A 12,545-nucleotide genomic window follows, 5' to 3' on the forward strand; every position below is an offset into this window, starting at 1 on the left:
GCAAAGTAGTTCTCACTCAAAACTGCTTAAAACCAGCAATTTAAAAGAAAGAATAATTTTTAATGTAGGCATTTAACGAATTACAGTGCATTAAAAGTTTAGATTAGTCAATATAAATATGAGGTTACAATCACAAATTTCGCGGATGAATATCTTTTTTACCCAATGAAAAATGTTCGGCTATTTCCGTAAAGCTTCGCTTCGGATTATCATGAATATCATTTTAATCGATGAAAATGCTATTTTTAGCTATGTCGATTACCGAATACTCCAGAGCGTAGTACACAAATAAATCTGACTGTCGAGTAGTGGAATATATACATGTCGGACTGTTTTGGCGAGAAGATTTTCGCTAAATTATTTTCATCAGTGTTAAACAACAGGTTTATCGTGAACAAAATACTTCGAAATTGATAAGGATTGCAAACACGAAATGGAAATTCTCAATTTAGAATTACATAATGTATTCGTTTTTATTCAAGGTACATATGTATAACTTCGCCGTGGTGCAGAGGTAAGCGGTCTCGTTGAGGATGTGAGAGGCCTATGGTTCAAATCCTAGTCGAGGCAATTCTATTTTTTTCATGCAAAATTCCATATGTATCAACCTCAAACTGTTATAGAAGAAAATCAAAACGCTGTCGCTGCGTAAGATGAATTATAGTATATAAAATAAACTTCTACAGGAAAGTACATACAGATAGTCAGTATGATTTAGATTGCAAAGATCAGAAAATACCATAGAGCTGCAGCCCTTTGATTTTTAAAAAAGGTTGACGTCCCCTACCTCTCATTCAGGAAACGTCTTACACCAACTATAGATATACCCTTCATGAATATAATTATTGTATGGCGGCAAAATCTCCATCTCGATATATCTAGCCATTCTTCCATGTCTTCGTTCAACGACGAAACGTAAGGGTTAAGTCAGAACCTCTGGGTAGATCTGTCCGGAAAAAAAATAGGCAATGCATCCGAAGACTGACACATTCCCCCGACTAAATAAAAAACGATTAATTAGAATCTGACAAAGACCTGCGTTGGAGAGCCTCCAGGCTTTATGTCATTTAAAAACGTGTGCACCAGTGAGTCAGTCAATTAATCATAACCTCTTGCCATTCATATGATTGTGCGGATAAAGTTACTGTTATGAAATATTGAGCTACACGTGCACGTCCATTCCAGCTTCAACAAAGTTGAACAAACTGCTACAGGTTATAATTCTCTCCGAGGAAGTTTTCCCGTGGAATAGTCTACCTCTTGATTTTGTGAACCCAACACCACTTAACCAATCCAATAAGGCTAAGCATTGCTCATATTAAGTTTATAACATATTTCACCATAATTAACTTCAAATTGTTCCTACTTTTGACAGAATTTTTTTTTGAGTAAATGCATGTAATTTTTCTATAAAAACCTTCTAAAATTAACCTTTTTCATTCTCATTTAGAAGTGTCTAGGGCCGCATTCTGTCTAAATGTTGACATGTACGCCATCGTAATGGACTGGGCTCCTTGCCTTGAGGTCCTGTGGAAAAGTGAGACTAAAAAAGTATTCTAGTCATGGTTAAAATGTTAATAGTAGATACATGATAAAAAAGTAAAAATAATTGGGAACATGATTAGTACTGCAATACTACTACTGCCCGTTTGAACTGACTTAAAATAGAGAAAACAGAATCCCTAAAGAAAGCCCAATACGGCAAATTGACAATGTTGCAGGCTCGGTTCGATTGAGCCTGTTCAATGTGCAAGTTACCGTCCACGCCCGTTAGCACCGGCTTAAGCAGAATTCAACATTTAAACACGAAAAATGGTGAAATTTTGAATTTGGAAACATCCGCAGATGTTAAGTTGGTCAGGGTGGCAATGAAGCTTGGGAGTTTATTCCATAGTATAATGCTATGAGGGAAGAAAGAGTACTTATGATAATCGGAAGAAGCATGTATTTGGCGTAGGGATAAGAGGTGCATGCATATATGTCTGTTTATTAATGTATTTGGGGCTTGGATATAATACGCCCCTGTAAACACTCTATCAAAAATATCTTAATATTTAAATACGATATACATAATTATGACAACATACCGACACAATTCCTTAAAAGACTATGCTAAAGACATTACTCTGCTTTCACCCTCTTGTTCAACGCCTCTCTGCAACAAGAAGCCGTACCTTCAGCCTGGAAGAAGGCAAATGCATCACCTATCTTCAAGAAAATGTGACCGCAGCAACCCCGCCAACTACAGGCCCATCTCCCTCACATAAGTATGCAGCAAATCCCAGGACACATCCTACATGTACATAGCCAAATAATGAAACACATTGACCATGACAATATCCTATCAAATCAACAACATGGATTTAGAAAACAACGCTCAATAACTGAAAGTCAGCTTCTTCTCACTCTTCAAGACCTGTCATCAGCCTTGGACCAAGGGGAACAAGTAGACGCTATATACTACTAGACTTCAGTGAGGCGTTCAACGTTGTGCCTCACCAATGACTCCCCTCCGAGGTGGACTACTACGGCATCAGAGGGACAGCCCGAAGCTAGGTCCAGAGCTTCCTGTCTGACCGCAGCCAACAGGTCGTCGTTGAAGGCCACGCGTCAGCATCCTCCCCGGTTACATCCGGGGTACCCCAGGGCACAGTGTTAGGTCCATTGCTATTCCTCCTTAAATTTACATCAATTAACGACCTATCAAGGTGCGTGACTTCCATAAGCTGCATGACAGTCTGATTTACAGAAGAATCAAATCAGAAGCTGACGCACTAGCTCTCCAAGAAGACCTTGATCGACTCCAGGAATGGGAACGCAAGTGGCTGATGTCCTTCAATCCCAGCGAATGTGAAGTAATACAATTATTTTGACGTTGTGCGACAGTACTATAAAACCTGTTCGCTGAAGTCTCTTTAGCTAGGACATCTGTTACAACAATAAAACAGGTTTTAAAACAATTTTTACATAACTAAAAAAAATGCATTCTACCATCACGTTTCAATAAAGTATATTGAGACTTGATGGTAAAAGGTATAGCCAGGGGTCTGACTTCTAAATAGAGGTGTTAATTCTATAGAAGACGAATAAATTTAGTAGTACACAACCTAAAGATCTGTGCAAGGTGATTTCTATTATTATCTTTCGTTTATTTTTTCTGTAAAGATTTTTGATAGCTGAATTTGCTTTCAAAACTTAAATATTAGCTATTGCATGATTTATATGTAAAATCATAGAAGCTATTGTTCGATACTATCTACAGACTACGATATTCAATAAGTTTAGCAGTATTTCGTCTGAAACATTTTCGGATAAAAAAGTTGGCCCATTTACCAATTGTTGTCGCTAGCGCATAAGATTTATTATTAAATGACATTCATGCATTTAATATACGTATATTAGTAAATTAATAGAACTGTGCTAAATATGTTTAAAGTGGTTGTTAACATTTGTTTAACATGGTAAATATTAAAATGTGCAGAAAAAAATCCCTATCTTTCTCTACCTTCATCTTCTGTACAATTTACAAACGATTTTGTAGAGAATTATATCATATATCAAAATTATTTCTGTATTTCTGATCATTAATTATATATTTATCTCTGTGATTTAGGTTTGCTGGTACAAACTTAGCAAGGATGTTTTTTCGAGCCCTGTTGAAAAGGCATCAGCTAATCCAGTGCTGTGCGAGATGTTTAGAAAGTAGGAAGATGTCATCAAATAGGTAAAATCTTGTTCATGTACATTTTGTTACATCATCATTAGTGGTAAAAAGTTCTACTTCCTGATAAGAAATGTTGCAGGGTGAAAAAAATGTGCAGCATCACAGAGACCCTTGGAATACCATTTCGCAGCTGTACTGACTGAACTGTCTGGACACTTAAGCATTATCTCCCCTAAATAGTGAACAAGTCTGAATTTTGACATACTCTCCTGCTATAATGAAATTCATCCTCGAATTTCTCAGGGTTACAGAGGAATGTGGTCGTCAATTAAACCCTGCAGTTACCATTTAACCATTTAGGCTCCAAATTAGTAAAAATATATAATATTGACGTGCCAAAGCTAGATTCTGAGATATTTTCGTTCTGGATCAGACACAAAATAGCATAATATGTTGTAGCGCAGTACAATTAGTTGGACTAGGCTCCAAATGTCACAGGGATAGGAAAAGTGGAGCCTCACTAGGACTCTTGAAATACTGTTCTGTGGCTCAACCAACTTAACTACATGCCACTGACAGAAATACAAAAGAACAGCTGCTGATATTAATTCTTTTAGTTAGGAACTATATGATTTCTATGTACACATAATTTCTGTATATTTTGATTTTTTTTATATATTTAAGCAATGCTGTCAACCTATCATATTATTCGTACGAAAAGAAGGTAGATGGAGCTCTAGAACTACAACCAATCATTATATTACATGGAATGATGGGCTCAAAACAGAACTGGCAGAGTCTTGCTAAAGTGTTTGGTAAATCAGGCAGAAAGGTAATTTAAAGATTAAGGTTCTTGACTTGTCCAGCTTGGAATTTTCTAATTATATATAAATGTTGAAAGTGATTTCAATAACAAAATGTTGAAATTTAGCAACCATTAGTATAGTGACTTGTCAGGCTAAATTTGACTAAATTGACCTTAAGTTGTTTATGTTTTATTGTACACATAAGCTGTTGATATCACTAAATATAATAATCAGGAATTAAGTTGAAAGTGTACATGTTCTACAATAGGCATTAATTAGCTGTTGATGAAAGTGATCATATTAAATTACACGTTTAGCTTTTGATGAAAGTGTTCATATTCTATTACAGGTATTAGCTATGGGAAAAAAGTGTTCATATTATATTACAGGTATTAGCTGTAGATACAAGTGTTCATATTCTATTACAGGTATAAGCTGTAGATGAAAGTGTTCATATTCTATTACAGGTATAAGCTGTTGATGAAAGTGTTCATATTCTATATCAGGTATTAGCTGTACATGAAAGTGTTCATATTCTATTACAGGTATTAGCTGTGGATGAAAGTGTTCATATTCTATTACAGGTATAAGCTGTTGATGCAAGTGTTCATATTTTTTTACAGGTATAAGCTGTACATGAAAGTGTTCATATTCTTTTACAGGTATAAGCTGTAGATGAAAGTGTTCATATTTTATTACAGGTATTAGCTGTAGATACAAGTGTTCATATTCTATTAAACATTTTAGCTGTTGATGCAAGTGTTCATATTCTATTACAGGTATTAGTTGTAGGTGAAAGTGTTCATATTCTATTACACGTTTAAGCTGTAGATGAAAGTGTTCATATTCTATTACAGGTATGAGCTGTAGATGAAAGTGTTCATATTCTATTACAGGTATTAGCTGTAGATGAAAGTGTTCATATTCTATTACAGGTATTAGCTGTAGATGCAAGTGTTCATATTCTATTACAGGTATTAGCAGTAGATGAAAGTGTTCATATTCTGTTTCACGTTTTAGCTGTAGATGAAAGTGTTCATATTCTATTACAGGTTTTAGCTGTTAATGAATGTGTTCATATTCTTTTACAGGTATAAGCTGTAGATGAAAGTGTTCATATTCTATTACCGGTATTAGCTGTAGATACAAGTGTTTATATTCTATTAAACGTTTTAGCTGCTGATGCAAGTGTTCATATTCTATTACAGGTATTAGTTGTAGGTGAAAGTGTTCATATTCTATTACACGTTTAAGCTGTTGATGCAAGTGTTCATATTCTATTACAGGTATTAGTTGTAGGTGAAAGTGTTCATATTCTATTACACGTTTAAGCTGTAGATGAAAGTGTTCATATTCTATTACACGTTTTAGCTGTTGATGCAAGTGTTCATATTCTATTACAGGTATTTGTTGTAGGTGAAAGTGTTCATATTCTATTACACGTTTTAGCTATATATGAAAGTGTTCATATTCTATTACTGTACATGTTTTATCCGTAGATGAAAGTGTTCATATTCTATTACAGGTATTAGCTGTAGATGCCAGGAATCATGGTGAAAGTACACATACAGAGGAGATGAACTACTTCCTATTTAGAGATGATGTGCTCAGATTAATGGATCAACAGGAACTTGAACAAGTTGTTTTGATTGGTCATAGTATGGGTGGCAAAACAGCAATGACAACTGCTTTAACAAATGTGAGAAAATATGTTAAATCATATTTATGATTACTTTTGACTTAAAAGGACATGATAAAATGTTTTTTTCTAGCTGCAGTTTTCAAAGAAAAGAGTTATTGTCATGAATTTCTTGTCAGTGTTGGAGTTTGTTTACGTTTTTGTTAAGGTCCATTTTTCTAAAAGCTAAAAAGCTATTCACATCAAACTTGACATTCAAGTTTATATTGTCATAAAAGTACATGTACACCATTTCTTAATGGCAGTTAATGCTAAAATGATTTTATGCAAAGTTATGCCCCCTCTTAACTTTTAAATCTTAATTTTTTTAGCACTGGTTATCTTTTTTGCTTAGGTCTATTTTCTGAGTAACTAATATGAAAAAGGCAAAGCCTCAAAGCGAGCACGATGTACTTTTAACGTGAAATAGTATGAAATAATCGCTCATTTTTATTTCAAATGCAATGACGAGTGCGTGTGACGTCACACGTACTGTGTTAAATATGGCTCCGCCAGTGTTATTAAATGAATAACGAATTTTGAAAACGTTGATAAAACTTTGTTTGTTTATTTTATTTCACTCTATATTTTTTCAAGCGAAATAAAGATTATTAAAAGTGAAATAAATGTAAAACTTTAAACGTTTGCGACATTAAAATAGCGTACTTGATTTGATTGTTTTGCACGTGCTGTTTGGCGCTACATTGTGACGTCACGTAAACAATACTTTAAACGTCTGTATAGCGTTAACGACTGAATAAAAGATATTGGTGTTCGGTTTCATTTTCTTAGTTAGACCATTTTCTTTTATTCTAGATAGTTTTTACAACAAAATTCGACAAAAAATTTGTTTTTATTTATCAGATTTTTCAAACAAAATGGCGCCTTCAATTTTCATTTTACATTTTCCGTTTTAAAACTGTCATTCGATATTTTATACACAGCTTCCGTTATTCTGGTTCCCTGTCCAATTATGGTTCCCATAGACATGCGCGGGTGACCAGTCTACACATCCGTTTTCAGTCAGAATTTCTCAGTTTTTATCGTTATCTTTAAATTCGAAAAGTTGCGATGTGTCCAATTCGCTACTTCGGACGAAAGTTTTCAAAACCATCACTTAGCAGGTACTCGCGTTACCGTAAAGCTCGCTTTGCGAGCAGGCCCTTCGGGCCAGCTCGTCGAGCTCGCTATTAAAGCTTTTCACTTCAAACTTATTATAAATGTTCACTATCAAATTATGACAATATTTCAGAAAGGCAGATAATCCTAAAATTATTTTTTTCTACTTTCTGTTTTTTTCTTCTTCTAAGGTCAATTGCTCTAAACCTGTTAATCACTTCAAACTTGGAAAACTTTCATTCAAATTGGAATGCATTTTTACATATTTGCCTTTTTCTCAAAAAAAGTATTTACTTCAAACTAACTATCAAGGGCAAGTAAATTTTCTAAGCACATTTGCAGAATTATGTCCCCTTTTTCTATGTAGATTTTATTGAACCATCCAGCACTGAGAAAAGTGGTGGACTGGTTGTGCTGTCCACAGACAGGTCTTGTTTATTTTTATGTTATTATCATCTGATATGAGATTCAAGTAAACACATATATAGAATATATGGTGGTGGTGTTGGTAGTTAACACTCTGGATCACAGCAGTAAGCCACATTGCAGTTACCAAAGCACAGCTCAGACAACCCATTGCTTCTAGGCAGACTGTCAAGCAGTTTACCAGTACTTGTTGCCTTCACTTTTGCAAGGAATTGATATTAAACTTCTATACATGCCAGAGCAGATGTACAGTGCAAGAAGTTCATGATAAATCACAACGAAAGTGACGCACTGTCCTTGAATCGAACCAGGGTCGCCTGATTCACAGTCTAAGGCTGTACATATTGAGCTAACAAGAAGATCATGTAGCATATACATGTAGTGACAAATATGTAGTCCATTTGTGAAGTGGGGAAATGAATTAGATGTGTACAGGGAAGTAATAAATCAGATTTGTGAAGGGAGATAAAAGTCAAGTGTGTACTTTTATGTTGGTGAATTAATCAAGTCAAGCAGATAAATTTTAGGTTGTATCTTAAATGGACTTGTCCATCTTTAAATCTGGACAAAACCATCTGATTATGCTCTTCACTGCTTGCAGGAGTTGATTCAGCTGCTGCAAGCAGGATGAGGGTGAGAAAATAAATACAAAAACACTTGAACTGCTTTTGTTTATTGATATTCATAGACATTTTATTACACTGTGAACAGTATAGGATGTCTTGTTATTGCATATTTCTTAAATAAGTTGTCATGGTAACTATTTCAGCCAGAGAGAGTATCTGGTCTGGTTGTTGTGGACGTCTCGCCAGCAATGAGTCCAAACGTGAATAAAACACCAGCATACCTGGAGGCTATGTTGAGGATTTCGTTGTCTTTCATTGATGCAAACACTGAAGACTCGAACCCTGCCATGTCACAAGTTAGACGTCAGGTGCTAGACGACCTAGCTGTAGCTGTACAAGTAAGTCTGTATGAGTAACATATGTCAATGTTGAAAATTTTATTTAAGTTTTGTATTACATTGTTTTTAAACATTATTTATTTAAGAAATATTTGAAAAAAAAAATCAGGCTCATGGCACTGACCTTGTCATATATATGCTATCTAATTTTTCAAAAAGTGTCAAAGTTGAACTGTTTATTCTGGAAGCCTAAATTTGGCAAAGTAAACATTTTTTGAATACTGTCCTAGGATAATCATGACGTTTATATTATCTACATACATGCTGCATATGTATAGCTTTTTCAATGAAAACAGTTGTGCATGTTTATTAATTTTAATGATTTTTTCCTGACCACTTTTGTCATCACTGATTTGAAATATGTTCATTTATATAAGGACAGCATAGTTTTAGACATGGAGACCTGCTTTTGTATATGTTTAAGGAGAATTTTTCATGATGCCTAGATATTTAATTATTTAGCAAAAATGTTTGGAATTTTTCAAACATGTACCAGTAATTGTTCGAGAGAAAAATATAGAGGATACATCAATATCATTTATATCAGCTCTTACTACCCACAATCTTACAACTGTTTAACAGTGAGTCATCATGCCATGCTTGTAATGTATACGGGCTGGAGACCAAAATCAAATAAATATATTGTCATTGAGTCAGATATTTTTATAACAAATAATATACATGTATTTTACTATCAGGACGAGGCAATGAGACATTTTCTGGCATCAAATCTTACTATACGTGATAACAAACTTACCTGGAAATGTAACCTAGATGCTATAATTAACAACCACAAAGAACTGGCATCATTTCCAGAGTTTGAGGATGAACAATACTATGGCAGGTGCTTGTTTGTAGGAGGTTCAGAGTCAGATTATATCAGGTGAGGTGAATTAAAATAAAATGGTTATGGATTGATTAGTTCACCCGGCTTAATGTATTTTAACTTTTTTGGGTATTGATAGGGGGGCTGGCTGCTTGTACATATATTGTGTTTATTATGTTATGTTCCAGTAAAATACATGTAGTGTTTCAGTGATAAACTGGCAAGCTTTATTTCTGAATTTTGTAAATAACCTTACAGTACTAATCTGAATAACTTTCTTGAATAATACAAAAAGCAATGGGAAGATGAAATCCCCCAGCATAAGTCTTGTGGTCAAGCATTCACCAAATAAGCTCCAGGTTAGGGGTTTGGTGATGATCTTTGGCAAAGTCATTCAAATAATAGAATAAGAGGAAAAGAATGAAAATGGTACTGTTACAAAATTGTAGAAGTTTTATCAGGTAATTGTTTACCGGAATATGTATTTCACTTATAAAATTGTTATAAAATTATGATAAACCTTACTAAATGAATAACTGTGACCAGTAAGTGAGTGATAGTGTGACTGTATAATTCAACTAAAAGAAGAAAGAAATATTTTGTTATTTTGTTGGGTTCCACGTCACACTAAGACAGTATAGGTCATATGGTGATTTCCAACTTTACTAGTGGAGGACAACCTTAAGTGCCCTTTTGTTGTGCCCTTTCGTTCATTATTTCAGGCATGAACAGGAACCTTAGTACAGCCACCGACATTCCGTAAGCTAGCTGGATAGCTTCCTCACATGAAAGTTTCAAAAGTCCTGCCAGGAATCGAACTTACAGCTTTGAAGGTCAAGTGGTTTAAAGTCAACAACCTTAACCACTGGGCACCCCTTGAAAAAATATAAACTTTAACATTAAGTTTATTTTTGTTAAAAGTATGTCTCATAAGATTTTCAGTTTTACAATTTTAGTGTTTCACGTATGTTGTATTTGTTTCAGAGAGAAGCATTATCCAGTGATTAAATCTTTATTTCCATTAGCAGAGATACAGCATATACCAGGGGCAGGTCACTGGGTACACTCTGAAAAACCTCGACAATTTATACATGTTGTAAACAAATTTCTAAGCGACTCTGGTTTATGATAGGAACAGGAACTATTAACATATACAATCTTATTGGTTTAGTATTTCAGAATGTTCAAAAAGGTTATTTTAATTCATTTAGTTTTATTGAGTCTGGAAAATACCACAATGAAATTTTAAAAATATTATATATATTTTTAAGAGCGTGAAAAGTGGGTGAAAATATGTTACAAAATTCATTTCATAGTGAAATCAATAACATTTTCAATCAATATGAGTAAAATTCTAGTATGTTGTATTTGAACTAGTCAGGCCTTACTAAAAAAATAACCAAACTGATGATTAATATTTTGATGTGAGGTTATATATTATGTGTTTTATTTCGCTAGGCATTTTCTTTTGATATAAGGAATGGGAACCATAATTCTAAATTTTCAATCAGTTTCAAACTGTGTGATATCAGTAATATCCCATTGTTATATTTAAGTATAAAAAGCACAAGATAAAATTAGAGCTGCCATTAATAATACAGTTATTTTAAACAAATATTTTATTGTTGAATTGTTGTCTACTTTTTAACAAATGTTTCTTTTTGAAATGTTTTCAATAAAAGATAGTAGTAAATATTGTTATATTTTTATTCAAAAAGCTTGCTGTATTTTGTTTTGTTTCCTGTATTTCTGTCATATTTCCTGTATTTTGTTTGTTTCCAGTATTTCTATGATGATATGTATTTTGTTTGTTTCCTGTATTTCTGTCATATTTCCTGTATTTTGTTTGTTTCCTGTATTTCTGTCATATTTCCTGTATTTTGTTTGTTTCCTGTATTTCTGTCATATTTCATGTATTTTGTTTGTTTCCTGTATTTCTGTCCTGTATATTTTGTTTGTTTTCAGTATTTCTGTCATATTTCATGTATTTTGTTTGTTTTATGTATTTCTGTCAAATGCATTTTGTTTGTTTCCTTCATTTCTGTCATATTTCATGTATTTTGTTTGTTTCCTTTATTTCTGTCAAATGTATTTTGTTTGTTTTCTTCATTTCTGTCATATGTATTTTGTGTGTATCCTGTACTTCTGTCATACTTCATGTGTTTTGTTTGTTTCCAGTATTTCTGTCATATTTTCTGTATTTGTTTGTTTCCAGTATTTCTGTCATATGTATTTTGTTTGTTTCCAGTATTTCTGCCATATTTCATGTATTTTGTTTGTTTCCTTTATTTCTGTCAAATGTATTTTGTTTGTTTCCTGTATTTCTGTCATATGTATTTTGTTTGTATCCTGTATTTCTGTCATATTTTCTGTATTTGTTTGTTTCCACTATTTTTGTCATATGTATTTTGTTTGTTTCCTGTATTTCTGTCATATTTTCTGTATTTGTTTTTTTTCCACTATTTCTGTCATATGTATTTTGTTTGTTTCATGTATTTCTGTCATTTTTTCTGTATTTGTTTCCACTATTTTTGTCAAATGTATTTTGTTTGTTTCCTGTATTTCTGTCATATGTATTTTGTTTGTATCCTGTATTTCTGTCATATTTTCTGTATTTGTTTGTTTCCACTATTTCTGTCATATGTATTTTGTTTGTTTCATGTATTTCTGTCATATTTTCTGTATTTGTTTGTTTCCACTATTTCTGTCATATGTATTTTGTTTGTTTCCTGTATTTCTGTTATATTTCATGTATTTTGTTTGTTTGCTTTATTTTTGTCATATGTATTTTGTTTGTTTCCTGTACTTCTGTCACACTTCATGTGTTTTGTTTGTTTCCTGTTTTTTTGGTCATATTTCATATATTTTGATGGTTTCCTGTTTTCTGTCTAATGTTTTATGTTTGTTTCTTGTTTTTATGTCTTAGTTTATGTGTTTCATTTGTTTCCTGTGTTTCTATCATGTTTCAATCATAGAAAGGCTAGTCTGGTAATTTCTACCGGAATATTATCTGGGCAGGTTTCAATCGGAATATTATCTGGGCAGGTGATTATATTTTACAG

General features: G+C 33.3%; 1 protein-coding gene across 1 annotated transcript; it reads left to right on the top strand.

Annotated features, from left to right (window-relative positions):
• The first annotated feature begins 3,046 nt into the window (after window positions 1-3,046).
• LOC132738395 (protein ABHD11-like) lies at window positions 3,047-11,176 on the top strand. Its single transcript, XM_060725893.1, has 7 exons — window positions 3,047-3,124; window positions 3,614-3,724; window positions 4,349-4,496; window positions 5,996-6,169; window positions 8,463-8,657; window positions 9,356-9,540; window positions 10,468-11,176. The coding sequence occupies exons 2-7, from the start codon at window positions 3,639-3,641 to the stop codon at window positions 10,610-10,612; spliced, it is 933 nt and encodes a 310-aa protein (XP_060581876.1). The 5' UTR covers window positions 3,047-3,124; window positions 3,614-3,638; the 3' UTR covers window positions 10,613-11,176.
• Window positions 11,177-12,545: the final 1,369 nt, after the last annotated feature.

Source organism: Ruditapes philippinarum, unplaced genomic scaffold (genome assembly GCF_026571515.1).
Source record: "Ruditapes philippinarum isolate M1 unplaced genomic scaffold, ASM2657151v2 ctg917_1_1_1_1, whole genome shotgun sequence".
NCBI classification, from domain to species: domain Eukaryota; kingdom Metazoa; phylum Mollusca; class Bivalvia; order Venerida; family Veneridae; genus Ruditapes; species Ruditapes philippinarum.